At 45.1% G+C, this 18,551-nt stretch overlaps 1 protein-coding gene across 3 annotated transcripts in view; it reads left to right on the forward strand.

The window, feature by feature from the left end:
• SLX4 (SLX4 structure-specific endonuclease subunit) overlaps positions 1-15,058 on the forward strand; it is a 31,798-nt gene extending 16,740 nt beyond the window's left edge. For 2 of the 3 annotated variants that reach the window (XM_010578359.1, XM_010578361.1), the window contains 8 exons: positions 962-1,244; positions 2,664-2,752; positions 5,909-6,055; positions 7,754-7,923; positions 8,769-11,230; positions 12,465-12,567; positions 12,805-13,287; positions 13,923-15,058. In XM_010578359.1, the coding sequence (XP_010576661.1) occupies positions 962-1,244; positions 2,664-2,752; positions 5,909-6,055; positions 7,754-7,923; positions 8,769-11,230; positions 12,465-12,567; positions 12,805-13,287; positions 13,923-14,277 (4,092 nt within the window). In that variant the 3' untranslated portion in view covers positions 14,278-15,058. The remainder of the gene's footprint in view (positions 1-961; positions 1,245-2,663; positions 2,753-5,908; positions 6,056-7,753; positions 7,924-8,768; positions 11,231-12,464; positions 12,568-12,804; positions 13,288-13,922) is intronic. The other variant, XM_010578360.1, reaches the window with a different exon arrangement.
• The last annotated feature ends 3,493 nt before the right edge of the window (positions 15,059-18,551 follow it).

The following is an 18,551-nucleotide window of genomic DNA, read 5'->3' on the forward strand; positions in this document are numbered from 1 at the left end:
CTTGGTGCATATGAGCTTTGATCCAGTTTTCAGTTCCACTGTTTCATTCTGTTTTTCACCTAGATCTCCTGCCTCTTTCAGTGCTCTTTAGTTTTATAAAAAGTGCCTACAGAAATAGACAAAGCTCTTTTAGTCTCTGATCTTACCACGTACTTGCTTTCTGAGAAGAAGGATACCACTTCTCTTCCTTCCCTCATTCTTTCCTTGAGGAATTATTTGGTGCTTCTGCTCAAAAACTACTGCGCATACATAAGTGCTTTATTTAATATTTCTTCCCTAGTCAAAGCCCAGAGTTTTTCACTGGAGGGACTGCATTCTATGAAGATTTTTGACCTTTTGTTCAAGCCAAAAACTGCCAGAGAAGTTTAAAAATAAAAAGTAGGAAGGCCTTTAAAATCATGGCAAGAGTGTGTCTTCCCTCTGATTCTTTCCATTCACAGAAATGGCTAAACCATTTGTACTTAGAAATAAACAAACAAAACTATTTTTATTGGGAAACAGAGACCAAACCTGGAAAATATCAGCTCCAAGGTGAAAGTTTGATTTAGTTACATGTAACTGCAAAAGCATTTCAGAACTCAGAACAGAAGCACCTGGAGAGCTTCAGCTCTGACTGTTGCCAGGTGCTCCAGCTACAATGAAATATTTAGATGTTGGAGTGGGAGCATTTCCACCATCCTCTCTCCCTGCTTGGCAGTTGTCTGCACAGACATGCTCCTGGAGAAACCACCTTTTCTGCATTTTCTGTTGTAGTTTCCTTCCTTCTGTTCAGAGCTGTCTTATCTCTGGAGTGTCCTTCATAAAACTGCAGAGAGCTTTTGCCTCGGAAGCCCCTGTACCTGTGGAGCGCTCTGTAATCGATGTTTCAAAAGTATGAAGTAGAGACTGTACTCTGAGCTCTGCAAATACATAAAATAAGACCTAATTTATTGGTGTCGTCTTTTCCTCCTCTTTTGATCAGAATCATAAGCCAGAGAACCTTCTGCCATCGGTGGGATCTGATCAGCCAAAAGTATCCCAGCAAATTCAGCCTCACCTCAGTTCTCATGAGCTCACTTGCACGGAGGTTGGAGGCCAAAGTTCTGATGAATCAAAGTCAGGCCCTGAAGGAGATGGGCAGTTTTTATCTCACAGCCAGAAGGATGTTCAGACCCTGCAGGACCTAGTTGAGTTGGCCAGGGAAGGACTTACCCTTACTCAGTGGAACCTTGATGTTGACCACATTCAGGCAGCGGAGCAGCCAGGTAAGTTCTGGCAGCTTTGTGAGCCTGTCCCTAGTCCCTTCAGCTACACAAAGCCAGACTTGGGCTGTGCAAAGTTAGGAGAGCCATGACAGCACCCACAGGATGTTGATGTTGATCCAAGAGGTGATATTGTGGGGGAACATTTTTCTGCAGTAAGCTTTAGATACAATCAAGCTGACTTTTCTGAAATGATTCCTAAATCCCAATGTTTAAGAGAATTCCTGGGCAGCAGATAGTAAATTTTATTTTAAAATTCCCTTAAAGATATCAAAGTATTTTCTGCCTGGTGGGAGCCTGGGTATGTTCAACAGCTGGGACAAAATCCTTATCCCTGCTATTTGGACAGTCTTTCTGTTATGTGCACTGTCTTTTCAGGTCTTGGATAAGAGAGATGTGCAAGAGGGATGATTTTATGTTGGTACATTGGTTACACAAACCTGAAGTTTATCTGGACCTGTCCAGAGTAGAAAAATTACAACACCTAGAATTCCTCTATGGGCAACTCTCTAATGTCCGCAGTCATAGTTGCGTGTGGTGCACAGCTGCACATTTCAAGGTCAATGATATCCCTTAAAATGGCCTGGCTGTTCAGAATGTATTGAGTGTATCCTGCTCACCTATGAAAGAGAACATGGTTGCTAAGTTCACCTGTCTGCATTTTCACTTGGGTATAATATTCCTCGCTTTCCCTACTAAACTGCAGCAAATGGTTCCTGGTCCTATAAAACTACTCCTGGGATTTCAGTGGAGATATAGCTTCCTGGGTGAGGGAAATAATTTCCACGCATAAATGTATATTGTGTGTGTAAATGAGACCAGGTGGAGAAAAAACACTGTGCAGACAGTAATGCACCAGAACCCGTTTCTGAAGACGTTAATTCTTTCTGTTGCTCCACATCCTGTTCTGTGTGCTCTGTAGACTACCACAGGGCTCAGGCTGTGTGAAACTGATTTCACTGGCTGCCTGTGCCTGTAAGTACTAGGTCCCACAGCAATTTGTCTAGGTTGAAATGCGGATCCAAGATACATTCTGCTTGTCTGCTAGGATGAGACTGTGGCATGTCCCATCCCACTCTGTGTCATAGTTTTTTCCAACTGGAGGAAAACTGAGACGTGAAAGCAGAGAAGCATGCTGCACTCCACAGTTCCTCCATCTGGATGACTATGGCACACACGGATCTGCAGTAGATTGAGGCTGCTCGTGGCTGAATGGTACTCAGTACCCACAGCCTGTCACAGCCCAGAGCCAAACCCTCTGATAAAGGCGTGAGGGAGAGGCTGAGCCTTCAACTCAGTCAGGCTGGTTATAGCAGCTGTCTCAGGGAGCTGTCATGGCAAGGACCCTGCTAGGAGTTCTTACATCACTCTGTCTCACAAAGAAGTTGTATGTGATTTGTGATGTGCATTTTCTTCTTTGAGGAAAAGAACTGACTTCCAGTGATATTCCACATAGTGGCTTTGTGCCCCCATCCAAAGAGAAGAGCCTCCTGAAGAGCAGCTGTAAAAGAGTAAGGGACAACCCTTTTTTTCCACTTTTTTTGCATTTGTTTATCACTGTAAAAAAGAAGCTATTGCATTTGTGCAATTCATAGAAGTATGGAATATTTCGCATTCCTTTACGTAGAAACAAAGAGGTGCTTAAGGTTCACAGTCGCTCAGGAATCTTCATGGGTGCAGGTGAGGTCAGCACATGTGGTGATATTTCATTGATGCCCATAAGCAGGCCTGTGGATTTTTCAGTACTTGTCCTACCTGATGAGAGAGATGATTTAAAATGACAGGTAATATAAGGCCAACCTGTGCACAGTTTATATAAAGAGAACCAGGTTAAAGAGTTATGTCATAGCACTAAGAGCATTTGGGGGATGCAGGCATGCAGCTGCACCATGTTAGGCAGTGCTCTGCTTTAATGCCCAGGCTATCCAAGAGAAAACTGGCTGCAGCCCAGGAGAGACAGAGCTGCCTGGTGCTTCCTCCAGGCTCACACACCCAGCTACTTCAGATGGTTCTGAATGGAGCTGTTCCTCTGTCACCTTCCTCTCCACACCATGCCTTGCAGTGGAAGAGAGAATTCTTGCAAGGACTGGCTGCCTCGCACTAAATTCTCTCATCTGGCGTGAAAGCCTGATAGATGATGTGGAATGCTGTGAGGTCCATGGAAGATGACCACTTTTGTGCTGCTAATGGGAGCTTTTAAAAGGTTTAGTGTAGAAAATCCTCAGTTGTGGGAAGACATATCAGGCGATCTAGCTTGAAAATCAGTGTGCCCTCTATGGTGACTAGGTGAAGAATACAGGCTAGTAAGTCACAGATTTTTTATTTTTTTTTCAGGCCAGTAGTGTTCTGTAGATCACATCTTACCGCAGATGCACCAGTGGATACGTAATCCCCCGCAGATTATAATCAGTTTTCTTTAATTGAAGTGCATATAAAAAAAACCTAATTCATTTTCTTACCAGGGTCATCTACTTTATTTGGTGAAACTTAACTATCTTTGGTTTGAAAATAAGTAATCATGCCATGAAAGCTAGTAGCGTTTGATGCCAGGTAAATTTTGATGTCTTGAGAAAGCACTTTCATACTGTGCTAATAGAATTAAAGAGAATTCTAAAAGGAGACAATTCTCTGAGGTGGTAATCCACTAAACATGAGCATCCCAACTACTTGTTACAGAAACTCTAGATATTCTTTGGGGGTATTAAAAAAAAAAATCCTTAGCAGGAAAAAACATCTTGTTTTATAAGCTGCTCAGTCTATTAAACCAGAGGCCTTTAGCAATACAGAAACTGTTCTGTGAAACTCAGTTACTATCAGCAAAACCCGTATGATCATTTTTTCAGATTTAGTTTGATTCCATGATAGTTTTCCTGAGCAAATGAAGTGTTGCTGAAGAGTTGGATTGCCAGTGGGAGAGATTTGTGCTTTATATGAGCACAGACAGAGTGTAACCATGTAGAGCAAATACATCCATTGCATTGGTAACACATCCCCCCATCCATGCTTAAGACCTTTGTCACATCCGTGGAGTCCAGTCTAGCTGGCTTCCTCAGTACGAGAGAGTGTCTGGGTGTGTTCTCCAACAGGAGCACGTGCCCACTCGGAACTGTCTTCAGACCAGTCTGTTTGCTTTGCACAGAGCATGGTGCAGCCAGGAGGTTTCTAGCCTTATTTAATTTTCCCGTTCCTGATTCATAATTTTAGCATCGGCAGGAAAGCTGTTCTGGGCTTGCTGCCTGGAACGTAGCATCAGGAGTCTGTGTTTGCTGGCTTCCTGAGGTACTGTCTTGCAGGTATCCTACCTGCCAAGAATAAGAAAGCAAGAAACATCAGATTAGTTTCCAGACTGAGCTTCCTGTCTTCCCCTTGGAGATCAGTCCACACCACTGCCACGACATGCAGAGTCTTCTCTAGCCCACCTATGAAGGCCTGGAAGAAGTGTTCCGGTGTGTGCTGCTGTTTTGGCGCTAATTAGTGTTGGCTGCCTGCAAACATGTGCTGGAGCAAGTAGAAAGGTTAGGTTTCCACAGTCCACGGCTAATGTAGAAACCTGCTAATAAAATAAAGAGCTGTGTTGTTCCAGGTGGAACTGCATCTCATGCAGATGTTCACTGTAATAAAACTTGCAGTTCCTTGACTCTGCAGTAGGTTTGAAAAGCACAAGGTCAGTGATTAGTGTGTTAACTATAAACTGGTTTCCACTTAGAGTCAGACAGCCTCTCAACTGTGAGCTGAGGGTATTTCACACTTCTCTGAAGCACTGGCCACTTCCAGAGGTGCAACACTTGCCTAGAGGGATCTGAGTCTTTACAAGATTGCCTGGGGTGGGTTCGTACTGGGAGCAGCTCCAGAGCAGAAACAGAGCGTTCATCATTGCTGTCTTTGGCAGCATGCCCCAGGCCTGACCTTACCATCACCAGTAACCAGTCACAGGTAGCTCAGTCAACAAGCCCTCCCCAAAATTCCAGCAGGGGGTTCTAGAACGATAATAGAAATTATGTTTATTTTTTTATAATAGAGTGGAATTTTCAAAAGGGGTTTCAGTAACAAGCATGCAAGCTCCTCTGAACTAGATACCTGCATTAATTTTATTCTATGTGGGCCCCTTGTTACAGAGCTGCTCTTCTCAGCTGTCATCGGCAAACAGTGAACGGGAGAAGAAAGGCTCATTACCCTATCCCTGAGTCATCCTCTTTCCTCTTACTGTAATTATAGTGAATTGAGTTCAAGTCTGTCAAAGTGGAAATTACAGTTTCCTAAAAATGTGGTGGAAGGCAGTAGATCAAGAGGCCAGCTGTAGGCAGTGGCTAGACCACATCAGGAAATGGTGTGGTGAAGATCTGATGGTGATAATGTGCTGTAATACAAGGCAGAACAAGTACAGTAGAATATAACACAACTGCCCTTTCTTCACAATTGCCAGACTGTGAAAAAGTGAAGGAAAACAAAGCCAGAAACGTCTGTTAGACTTGTCTGCTTATTTGTTGTATGGAAGACCTGAAGTTGATGATGCTGATGATTATTTTCAGGAGGCAAAGGCAGTGTATCCAGACTGGGGCCCACAGTACAGCAATGCTGATAAACTGGGTTATTCCCTTCTTATTTTTCAGGGAAATGTTTGACAGCTGTAACGTAACTTCTGTCTTTGTGTTCCTTCTGGGTTCTAGTCCTCTCTCAGGTTGCTGGCTGAAGATTTCAGTGCAATGGTCAACAATCCCCACTTAAGTGATGTCCAGTTCCAGGTGGACTGTGGGGAAGTCCTTTATGCCCACATGTTTGTGTTGTATGCACGGTGTCCACAGGCTATTCAAGTTGTAAGTACTGCTGACATACTTTCTTCCTCTGCTTCAGGAAAGCCCAGACTGCCCACACCTACAATCAGTTAATGGGACAGAATTGGCACAGAGCACTGCTGGCCTAATGGCAAGTGCCTCTGGACCTGCAGTGGTTTTTCAGCTTAGGAAACCAGAATCCTGACAAAGTGGTGGAAAATGGGGTACTTTGTCTGAGGAGACTATGTGGAGGCAAGGATCCTGTGAGCAATGGAGGAAGCTTCCTAAGTGCTTTTTGCCCTAGGATTTTTGTACCTGTGCAAGTGCAGACTGCCTTGTCCCTCTTGGTGTGTCCTGCCTGTCACCCAGGCTGGGAAGCTTAAGTATGGAGTAGAAAGATTCTGGGAAGTACTTAAAAATAACCTACACAGAGGTTTTGTCACTCTCACAGTTGCTTTGGAGATAGCTGCACTGAACTGTGCTTTTGCAAGGCTAGTAAAGTAGTTCTTATGTTCCCAGAAGCATTTTGGGTTGAATAGTTCCCAGCCTGCTCCTATGCAGCCTCCTGTCAGGACAGTGAAAGGCAGTGAGGCTAACATTTGAACTCTATTCTTTCACAGAGCTGCCACCAGTCCATACAGCCAAAGGGAGCTTTCTTTAAAGCTGCCCTTTTGGAAAGTTTAGTTTTATCCTCATGCATGTTGGCAGTAGTTTCCACCCAGGGTTACTCAGGCCATTTCTAAGGGGTCCGTGAAAGCTCGGGGAGGGGAAGCAATTTCTTATATGCCATACAGCATTCTTAATATGAATTCTTTAAGGGATCTTCACAAATATTAGCAAATTTGTGTGTGCCCACAAATCAAAGGACTTTAAAGAACTATTGGGTTAGCCATGTTCTCTTATTATTTCCCTGCAATTCTGCCTGGCTTCAGTATTCCCATCCACTGTGGGTGGAGTTGTGGGACTGGCCCTATGCTGTATTTTTGATACCTGCAGAGGGTTGTTTTCCTGTAAGTCCCCACCTGCAGAGCACCATTTCATGTTTATTTTCTGTATAGGTGAGGGGGTGCTCGTCTTTGTTGAGGATTTTGGGTAACAAGGAGACGGTAATTAATCAGAGATTACTTTGGAGCTTGTGTTTTCTGTTGCATGGCATCCCCTAACTTTGGAGAGGGTTTCAGATAGTGCAATATGGGATTTGGCTGCAAAGGAAGCAAGACCTTGCTGAACTGGGGATGCATTTTCACCAAAACCTGAGATCAAGTTGGACCCACACAGATAATGATCCAGTTCAGTGGAGTAGTATTTTGTATGGTGTCTCTTTTCCTGTGAGACACCAGGAGAACTAGAGTTTTGGCAGTGCATCAAGGGTAGGTAAATTCAAAACAGAACAGAGGAAGCTCGCTTGTAGAGAGCTGTACATAACTGTGGAAATTGTCCTCTGGGAAGTAATTTGATTCCAAAACTAACTGGAGAACTCTAACACCATCTTTTATATGTGTGACTAAAATGAGTAGTTAAACTTTATCAAAGCTAACAGCTGTAGAGTCTGGAAGGAAATGGCCTGTTCCGTATGAAGCTCTGCATAACTGCTCATCTTAGCTTCCCTCTGAGGCATCAGGTCCTGGTCCAAGGGTAAGACTTTGACGAATGAAAGGAGTAAGCTGATAGGAACAAGAACGTTGGTGTTGCTGTTCCTTTACTATCAAACGGACTTTGTTTGCTTTCTTCTTACCCCAGGTTCACAGCCAAGGATTCTTAGTGGAGGAGGATGGGAACGCTCAGACACGCCGTGTGCTGCTGAGTGACGTGACAGGAGAGGCGGTGTGTGCATTCTTGCGATACCTTTATGCTGCTGATGCTGACATCTCTGCTGGGGTGCTGCCCCAGGTGGCGGCTCTGGCTGCCAGGTTTGTATTGTGAGCATGTTTTGGATCCCCTCATGCTTTCTGGCACACAGACTCCAACCTGATATCTTCCATTGCAGTTTTAGTGGCTTACAAATTCCGTAGTCCTCTGCTTACATCTTAAATAAAACTTGCACATAAGAACATCCTACCCTCATCTTTTCCATGAGCCTCTCTTCAGATTGTATCTGTGTGAGATTTTCTATGTTCGGTATATGCTTAGGTGACTTTTGCCAAGAGTTTTGTCTCAGGATGTGTATTGACAGCTGATGTTGACAATGATGAGCATATCTTCTATATGTGATTCTCAAGGCATTGCGCTAGTGGTGCACTTAATCTGAACAACACTCGCAGAATGTATTGGATGCTTAGAACTCTGTTGTGTCAGTGATGCTCTCGGTCATGATCCTAGGCATGCGCTAAGTAAAGAGCTTGGAATAGGAGCAGTTGCTGAGATACGGGGGAGAGATGGTTGGGTATTGCCAAAATGTATGTACAGAGGTGCCCTGTCACTCCAAAAAGCCATGAAGCTTGCACATGACAGACATTATCCATCCCCAGCCATTCCATGGGGCTCTCACCAGTGCAAGTGGTGAAGGGAGTTTAGTGTAGTCATAGAGCTGTTTAGTTTCAAACATAAAAAAGGAAGAGTAAGCCTGATGTTTTCATGTAAGTTACACCTGGAAAAGGGAATTCCGAATTTTAGGAGTATACTGGATCTTGTACATCTTAGGAAACAAGCATCCTCATGCAAATTGTTTACAAGGCTCACAAGAGTGATCAGGCAGCCAAATGGTGAAGAAATACTGGAGGAGGAAAATACTAACATTGCTATTATATCTTTGCAGGTTTGGTGTGAGGGACCTGATGGCAAAGTGTGAAAACAACACTGGGGAGAGTCAGGTGTCTTCTGGAGTGGATTCAGAAGATGATCTTATCTCTGTGAGGGATGATGAAGACTGTGAGGACAGAGATGAGAACTTCCAAGACCTCTTGAAGTCAGTGTGGGTGGGTGAAGATGAGGAAGAAGTAGCTATGCTGAACCCTGAATGCCAGAAGGAAGATGACAGTGGGGTGGGTGAGCAGGAGCTGGAGGAGATCTATGAGTTTGCTGCAACTCAGAGAAGGATGGCTCAAGGTGAAACAGAGGTGAGCGAGGGAACAGACTGCAGCATCTGCAGTGATACTGAGGCAGCCCCAGGTACGAACCAGCAAACTGAGGAGGAAGAGGTAAAGAGATCCAAATCTGCTTCAATAAGCAACAGCTTCAAAGATTTGAGGGATGACAATGATGTGGAAAGATCTAAATGTGACTCGTCTGCACAAGAAGAGAAAATGCAGAATATAAATAGGTGCAAGAACGTGAATGATCCACAGACCACTTCTGTGCCTCACCACAGTGAACCTCAAAAATGGGATGTAGCATCCCATGGTGCCACCACTCATGAAGGAGAGGCTGTTAGGAGATGTGAAGGTGTGAAGGATTCCAAGTCGTCTCAGGTCTCTCATGGCAAGGCAGACCACTGTGAAAAACAGTTCCCTAGCTTCCACGGTGATTCTAATATAAATGAAAGTTATGAACGCTTGTTTTCTGCAACTCAGGGAGATTATTGTGAGCCTTCCCCAATGAAAGAAGTTATCAAAGAATCAGGAAAGGCTCCTAGTGAAAAACATGTTGATGTTAATGATTCACTTCTGTACAGCAAGTCACAAAAAGATCTCTCTCCACATAGGAACAGTTTTTATGGGACTCTTCCTCCCAAACCTCATGTGCCCCTTTTTCCTGCTGTTGGCTCTTCACCTGCATCTCCAAAACCAGAGAGAAAGTTTGCCAGAGAACATGTGTCAACACCGAAGCAAAACAAAAAGGAAAAATCATTCCCATCTGATGAAATACACTTTCAGAAAGCCAATGAGCTGGATACTGCATCAAGAAATGAGAACACAATTTCTTCAGCAGAGCTTCCCCATACTGATATAAACAAGCATACCTATGTCCCAGTGTTGTCATCACTGGTCATCAGAACTCAGGATGCTGCAGCTCAGGGGAGCAAGGAGGGTGATGTTATTGTTTTATCTTCTGATGATGAAATGGAGTTACAAGAAGACAAGAAGTCACCAGAGTCAGGCTCTGCTCTGAAGAAAATGGAAGTCCCTGGGCAACTGAAATGTACAAATGTAGAACAAGGTCCTGAGATAGCAAAACCTGAACATAACTCATCAGTCACTGAAACGGAGCAGAGATCTACCCGGGTCTCACGTGGCATTACAGATACAGTGCATATAAGTAATGATGTGGAGATATCCACCGAATTGCCTCTCAGCAGACAAATAGATGCTTGTATGGAGACCAAACAGAGTCCAAACCTGAGCCCTGAAAAAAGGCTTGGTTGCGAAATGTCTTTGGGTACAAACAGCTCCTGGCTAGTGCCTGATACACCAGTTCTGAGCAAACGCAGAAGTTTCTCAACACAGACTCGGGTCACAAGTATTAATTCTTTAAAGAGTCCAGGATCTAAACTCAGCACAAAGAACTTAACAGCAAGTAATAGTAACCATGAAATGACTGGAAATTTAATAAAAGTTTGTGAAGCAACATTGTCAGACAAACATTTGCCTATGGAGAACTCAGTCAGTGAAAGGAGCCCTTCCAGCAGCCCAGCAGCAGGATCATTTTCCGAGAACTCCCCACGAGTTTCTCCAGTGGATCCAGTTCTCCTCTCCCCTGGCCACACCAAGATAAAAAGCAAGTGTGCCAAGATCTCATTTTTATCCAAACCTGTGCCTCCATGCCATGAGCAGTCATTGGAAGATAAAACAAATACCAGTGTGGTTGAGGTAGAGGACAGTGAAAAGGAAATAAGTCTGCCTTCTTTAAGTAGTAGTGTCTGGCTTTGTGATGAGCCCCCAATCCCCGTTGATGAGTGCGGGCATGGTGAATATCTGTCCCCAGTCAGAGGTAACAGCCAGGGCTCCAACCAGGTCAGCCGTGCAAAGACCAGCACTGCCAGCAGCCCCAGACCTGGCTCTTGGTATGACCAGTGGGAGAGCCCAGTCTATGTACAGGAAATTAAGGGCAGTACCCCTCTTCGAGGAAGTCCTGTTGGCAGAAGAACAACTTTGCTCTGTATTGAAAAGAGTCCTATTGAGGCATGTTCATCAGTAGGCAGTAGACCGAGTTACCTGAACTCCAAAATCTGGGATGACTGGAATGGAGAAGAGGAAGATGAATTTCCAGAGATGCTTCCTCTGTCTCAGAGGTTGTCAGCTGCAACAGGTGCCCGTCAGACAGATCCTGTAAAGACTCCTGGTGAGAGCTTGTATTGATACTAGATTTATTGGACTAGGTTAAATTGTTTTAATTTTAAGTGGTCATCTCACCTGTGGTTCACTTGATACATTGAAATGGTCTTTTGGCCTCCTGATCTGAAGTAGTTGTCAGAGCCAAGCACAAAGAAGGTACAGTCATCTTCTGATGTGGGAGAGAGCATATCTAAATGTGGGATTCCTGGAGCGCAGCTGCTTGTATTTCGTTCACACTGGCTCTTTGATAGTGATGGTACTCCTCGCAGAAGCTTACGGGTACCTGGAAGAAAAAAAACTAACCAAAACAGAACAAAAAAACAACCTTCAGTTTGCATGCCAGTGGATATTTGTTCCCTGTAGTAGTGGGTGCTCTGTACAGTCTTGGTTTTCACGCATTTGTGAAGCAATGCTTGTGCTAACATACACAAGGACATTAGGTAAGCAACACAGTGGTGCAGGCACAGAGGGTTTCCTCATATTGAGAGTAGCTGGGAGTGGGTGCCTATCCCTGCCCATCCGTAGGCTTCATGCATGCTTTCCTGCAAAGCTCTGCTGATGCACTGCTGTCTTTTGCTGCCTTCTCTTTGCTCGTTCTGGGCCCTTGCAACAGACTGTGCATGCCCTGCACATATCCTTGCATGGTTCCTTCCATCTAAGACCAGTACTTGATCTCATAGTATCTAGTTAAATATATTATTCATTATGCCATACTAAGTGATTAGTTGAACGGGTGTTTAGAACGTGACACGTAAGACTGACTGTGCTTCACAGTATCAGTAAATTGGTATCATTAAATCAGTATGTAACTTGGGACCCAAAAGCTTGACTTCCTCAGTTTCTTCTGCATCAAGTCCCTATTATGAAATTTCCTTCCTGGGAAAAGAAGCACTTTACAGAATTCAGTAAACATGTTTTTTTAACTGCCTTGTAAAAGTTGCCTGTTGTAACAAAGCCCTGAATGGGCTTCATATTCAGATGTGAAATACGTCTGAATTTAAGCTGTTTTCTGATTTAAAGTCGATAAAAACCAAGTATCCCAGTTTAGGGAAAAAAAACAAACTGTTGTCTGTTCTGTCCAATATGAAGCTGAGTAATAATTAAAAAAGCTTGTAGGAAAGTAGTGCTACTTAAACAATCATTATGTAATATTAGAATATCTGCTAGTAAAAGGGGAAGATATCATCCATTTAAGTCCTTTCTGTACTAATTCTGATCATGGTAATTTCATCCTGCTGCAGAACCTCCCCGTCAGGAGAACGACAAGCCTCCCAGCACTCCAATGACGCCAATGCCAGCTTACTCCATCATGGAGACCCCACAGCTGAAGAAGGAGTTGAGCAGGTTAGCATTACCTCCACGAGTACATCTCTTTATGAGCAGAAACTTGCTGGCAGGTAGTGTGAAAGCAAGCTCCTGGGCTGAAAGTGAAACCATGGTGAAGGTCCAGTCAGTGTTTTTTGAGGTCATGTCACACTTTTCCAGCTGACCACTGGACTTCCTGGCCTGAACCTCTTCTAGAGCTGTGACAGTGGAATGTGCAGCATTATCTTAACCCAAGCTCCCATCTTTCTCTTTCAGATTTGGAGTTCGTGCTCTCCCAAAACGCCAGATGGTGTTGAAGCTGAAGGAGATATTCCAGTATACTCACCGGGACGTAGACTCTGACTTTGAGGATGAAATCCCATCTTCCCAGCCTCCCATGCAGAAGTCCCCCGCCAAACGCTCTAAGCAGTCAAAGGCAGACCGGACTGCAGGTGGAAAGCGTGCCAATGCCTCAAGGGCTGTGGGCAAAAGGAAGCAGGTTGCTACGGCTTCTTCAGTGCTCCCTGTGGGGAGGGCTGATGATGACTCTGTTGGATCCCGTGAAACAGGCTGTGCAGCACCCAAGGAGGGAACTAAAATGACACATGACCCAGAAGGAGCCAAAGAGCAGAAAAGATCATCTGTATCTCCAGAGAAAAGGTCTCTGGCAGCTGATGGTGAGGAACCAATGCTCTCAGCATCTCAGGAGTCTGCAGTTTCTTCACTGGATGGAAGTGACATCTCTTTTGGTTCACAGAGGTAAGGCAACAAAATACTAAACAAAACAGTCAATGGTGCAGGACAGAGATAAGCTACGAATGTGGCAAACAGAGGTGAGTGTCCGTGTGGCCTACAGTGGCCCTGCCACCTCAGGCATGTCATTTGAAGGTCATCACACTCCTACAAAAGAAATAGGCTTTGGTTTTTTAGTCTAATTCCCAGTGAGCTATTCTCAGAACACAAACGTGCTTGTGGCTGCCTGTGGGCAAGGCCCAAATCTGGCATGCCTGATTTCTGAAAGTTAGAGCGACAAGGAACACTCAGTGTTGACTGAGAACCTGCAGCTAGAGTAGGGAGAGGACAACACAGCAGTACTCGGTAGAGGCTGCTGAAGTATGGCAGCAGTAGGTGCTACGGGTCAGGAGCAAGGAATGCCAAGAGAGCTCCAGGGCTGGGTGAGCAGGACCAGCGCTGTCCTGGCTGGGGTGGGGAACTTTGCAGAACATGTGCCATGTTCTGCTTCACTCATTTTGTGGGTGCCGGTACTGGAGAATCTGTGATGCTATAGGGGGTAGTCACAGGGGTTGGGCCACCAGGGATTTGGGAAGCTCTGGTCCTGTCCTTGATGGCCTGTTTTTTTCTTTCATCTCTGGTCTTCTTGATCTTGCTTTTAGTTCTTTCGTGAATGGATTTGAAGCCTGTGCTTTTGCATCTGAGGAGGAGGAAGAGGAGCTTTCAGCATCTCAGGAGCTTCCAGCATCTCAGGCAGCAGCTCGGGAAGAAGATAAGCTGGAGGCAGTAAGGTGCTACATCCGTTCAAACACAGCCCTGTACCACAAGATTCTCTTTTATGAGCCAATTGAGCTGGCTGAGCTGCATGCAGAGCTGAAGCAGAATGGCATTAAAATTTCCAAGGCAAAGCTGCTTGACTTTTTAGATGCTCACTGTATCACATTTACCACGGCCGGAGCCCGGAAAGAGAAGGAACAGAAAAGAAAAGGGAACAAAAAACAGAGGAGACGGTACTGAATGGAGCCGACTCCTCCATCCTGAAAATTTTGTACGTGGAGGCCTTCCTGATAAGCTGGAAACCCCATTCCAGGCTGGTGCTAGCAGTGGTGCTGTGATCAGTGCGTGCACTGCTCCTCCTTGTGGCCTGCTGTCCAGATTACACACTGGAGAATGGGTCTGAACTGAGCTCCCGTTCCCAGCCCTCTGCTCCGAATTGCACAAATTTCTCCAATTGCTGTCCTGCCTTCAGCACACAGGTCATCTGGAGCCTCTTTCCCCCCCAATTTTCCCCCTGTGCCTTTTCTTTCTATTTTTCTAATAGGTTTTAGGTCCCCAAATTTTCTTCATGTTGGTGCTTTTAAAGGCAAGTGCTTCCCCCAGTGACACTTGCCAAGACCTTTTCCTTGCCCTTGGGCTGTGAAACGCTTCACCCTTCAAGTTCCAGTATTCAGTAGAATAAGCCACCTGCAAGAAACCAGTCCCCTTTCCCCTGTGTAAAGCACTGAGTGTTTAGACCCCAGTGACTTCTGTCTTCATTTCTTCAGCATACAATCTGCCCTGCTGATTGTTAAGGCAGGGAGCATTGTGGAAATCCAATGCCTTTCTTCTGTCCCTGGTTCAATTTGCAATCTCTGGTAAAACTCCTGAATCTGTGTTTCTTAAATGGCTGCAAAACAGTGGAGGTGGTTTTGTAGTCTCTTTGTGATGGCTCCCAAATTGCCCTCTGACACCAGATGTCATGTGAAAGCCCTTTAGATTCGAACATTCAGTTGTGTATGTTCACTTGCATGCTGGATCTGTGTTAAGGATACCATTTGCTCCATTTTCTGAGTGCTGTTTTACCTTGTCAGTGTAGCTTGAGTATGTCCTCGACAGAGATGTTTTTAAGAAGACAGTATTGTAGTGACCACTGGATCTCTTCAGCACTTCTTATAACCTGATCTAAATGCGCTTCTCTGATCCTTTCCAAACTCGACTGATCTTAGGTTGTAAACTGTCTGGGACTCTTGGGGTAGTCTTGGACCCTAAATTGTCATCTTTTAGGCATTTACTTTCACATCTTCTGACTTTTGTCTGTTGTGGTAGTTCCGAGTCTGCAAAGAGTCTCACTGAACAAAATGTTCGCAACACTTCAAAAAAAGAAGCTGGATTTCTAAACTTATTTATATATTTATAAGTATTTTTTCTATTTTTGATACAGTATATCTTTGGGTTTATTTGATTTATATTATATACAATAAACAATTCGTAAGGTACTAATGATAAACTATAAAGCAGTGTCTTACAATAGACTTGGGGGGCGGTTCTAAGTGGCAAGGTTGGGTCTCGTTGAGAGCAGTAGAGTCCGCAGTCTGTGCCTGTACTGGCTGAAACCTTGAGCGGAGAAATGGAGGAAGAGGCGTTGGCACGGGCGCCCAGCAGCAAGGAGAGGTGGAATGGGAGAGATCACTCTGCAGCGGTTGATTAATTGGCTGCCTGGAGAGAGACGAGCTGCCTGCTTCATCTGGGCTGTGCAGCCCAAAGGTAAGGGAGACTTGGGGGGAAGGTGTTGGGGTCTGCCGGGAGGACAGGCTGTGGGGAAGGGTCCAGTCTGGCCTCAGAGGGGAGGGCTGCTGGTGAAGGGGAACTGGGTGACCACTTATGAACCTCCTCTGTCAGGTGTCACTGTGGCATGTATAATGGTGGGGGGGCCTCCTAGCAAAGCCTTCTGCCATGTCTGGTGAATTTTAAGGAATTTGGGACAGTTTTCTTCCCTGGTAGTCACATCACTTTTCCTCCTCCAACTTCTTGTGCAAGAGCTGCCAGAAGATGACTTTGTTACCTGAAAAGGACAAGACTTGCCTTAAGTGGCATTCTAGGAAATGTTGTTTCCTTCAGTGTACCGTGTATTTCTCTCTCAAGTACACGCTTCATACATGGAAAAAGCTTCCGTCCTACTTACCAGTCTTAATATGGGAAAATAAATAAAATCCCTTCCCAGTTTTTTTGCTCTGTTTTTAGGTAAGACATATTTACGATCAAGGGTTTTGTAATCAATTCTTTATTACACCTTAATCTTCAATGAATGCAGTGTCACAGTTCAGTGAATATAAATTACAATCATTCAAATAGCATTGTGTCATAAAAAACTGTTTAGCATGTTATGAAAAAAATCTGAATTTTAGTCTCCATCCTCCTACCTTTGTCATCCTTAAACCTTGCAACTGGGCAGTCTTTGCCTAGTGCAGAAAGATGATTTTAAGTATCACGTCTGTGCTGTCAGGGTTTGGAGGTGACCGCTTTGCAGAGGCTTGCCTCAATGCTTCCTTGTTGCAGAAGATGACAAAATGAAATGTCTCTTGTAATTCTAAAACTTTTCTCAGATGATGAGAAAATAATTTAAAATATTTTACAGCCTTCAAGACCACAAGGACATATGTGACACATTGCAAATTATCTGAAAGCAATTATTCATTTGCCTGCTTCATTAATCCGTAAGCAAAGCGTGCCTCCCTCAGCTAACACTAGTGTTGCCATCTGCCAGTGATAATGTGTTGCCAAACAGTTCAATTTGTATGTATTTCTGTGTTTTCATACCTTCCTAATGCAGGCTCATTTGTCTTGGAAAATACATTGTCATGATTTTTTATTTCCAACTGTGTAGTAACAGCTATCAAAAACATTTTGATACTTCTGTTTGTTTTAACACTTCTAAGGCTTCAGAAAAAAAATACCTTTTCAACTAAGAAATTAGTTGGTTTTTTAAAGTTAAAGAAAGGAGCAGATATGTTACTAGCATTGCACAAAGCTTCTGTCTTACCAAGATGCGCCATGTGAGCTCTGAGTGAGCTTTGGAAAACACTGTTTCTAAACTCGCTGTTAACAAATGACAAACAAATTGATCATGGATACTCCTCTGCAGCTACCACCATGTTGGTTTGTGTATTGTCACATTTCCTGCCTGAAAAAATAGCCTCAATAGGTTTATTCTGAAAAGCTGTGCTGCAGATGTTTACATAATAATCTTGCATGTGAGAAGAGAGCTGTTTTCTTATACAGGCACAGTTCTGTGTGTACACTTATTCCAGAAGTTGCCCTGTCTAAATAGCATTTCTTGAGTGGGTGCGATCCATCACCGTGGTCTCTGCCATGGCCAAGACCCACGGAGGGGCCAATTTAACTACAAAATATGAGAATGCTGTAATAAAGTGCAGAGTGGTGACTGCTGTGCCTTCCCATTCTACTAGGCCAACAGAGCCCAGGTATTATGCTTCCAGTGTCAGTGTTTAGATATTGAAGGGATAAATGTGAGCGCAATCCTTCCTGCAGTTCTTGAAGGGGACTGGAGCTGTTCTGGAAGTGCCTTTGAAACACACTTGTTAGCTTTTCAGATCACTCCAGCATAAAATTTCTTTCAGAGGCATTGCATATAAGCTGCTTGTTGTTTAATGAGACACAAAGTGTCTGAGAGAGGTGATGCAGCCTTCAGCAAAGACATCTCTGTGACTCAGTTGCTGTCCCCCAGAACAGGGTTTGCAAGAGTGCTCTGCCCAGGTTCCTTGCCTTTCCAGCTGCTCTACTGCCCAGGCACTCATCTTGTAAGCTTAGATTACCAAGGAATGAGTTCTCACTGAGGATTTAGGAGACTGCTAAGGATTTAAGCTCGTGCCTAAGCCCAGCGCAAGCCCGCTCCTCCTTTCCCAAGGCCGAAGGCCCTGTCTCCGCTCTTGGGACCTAGGAGGCTCCAGCAGCCCGACGGTGCCCCCGGTATGTCCTCACTTCTTGGAAGGGCACCGAGCCCATGTACAGATTTCCAGAGGTCTGCTTTGGTGTCCTCTAGATACTTCTTTCTTAGAAAGCGCTGGCTGCTATCCTGTCTTCTTCACTGAGTTTCTGCGACGAAGGGTCCATGTTGCCCCCCGAGGTGGGCATTTGCTGTCTGCCTGACAGGGATGAGCCTGCCCAGAGCCGCAGAGCTGAAGCCTTGCCTCCCACAGGTACCCCGAGAGAAACCCTTCGCCTGCGGGGAGAGCCTGGCGCAGCGACAGCGTCTCATCCAGCACCGGATAACCCTCACGGGAGAGGCCCTACGCGTGCGGAGAGAGCTTCAGCGTGAGCGCGGAGCGGATCCGGCAGCAGGTAACCCACCCGAGGGGGAGAGGCCCTGCGGCTGCCCGCGCGGGGGGAGGGCGGGCCTCGGCCGAGCCCCGCCTGCCAGAAAGGCCCGGTTTGGCCGGCGGGACGGCCGCGGAGCTCGGCCGCGGGATGGGACCGGCGCCATCCCGGCCTTCGGTGCCGCCATTTTCGGTCGC

This window comes from Haliaeetus leucocephalus, unplaced genomic scaffold, assembly GCF_000737465.1.
Source record: "Haliaeetus leucocephalus isolate CR32 unplaced genomic scaffold, Haliaeetus_leucocephalus-4.0 Scaffold636, whole genome shotgun sequence".
In the NCBI taxonomy this organism is placed as follows: domain Eukaryota; kingdom Metazoa; phylum Chordata; class Aves; order Accipitriformes; family Accipitridae; genus Haliaeetus; species Haliaeetus leucocephalus.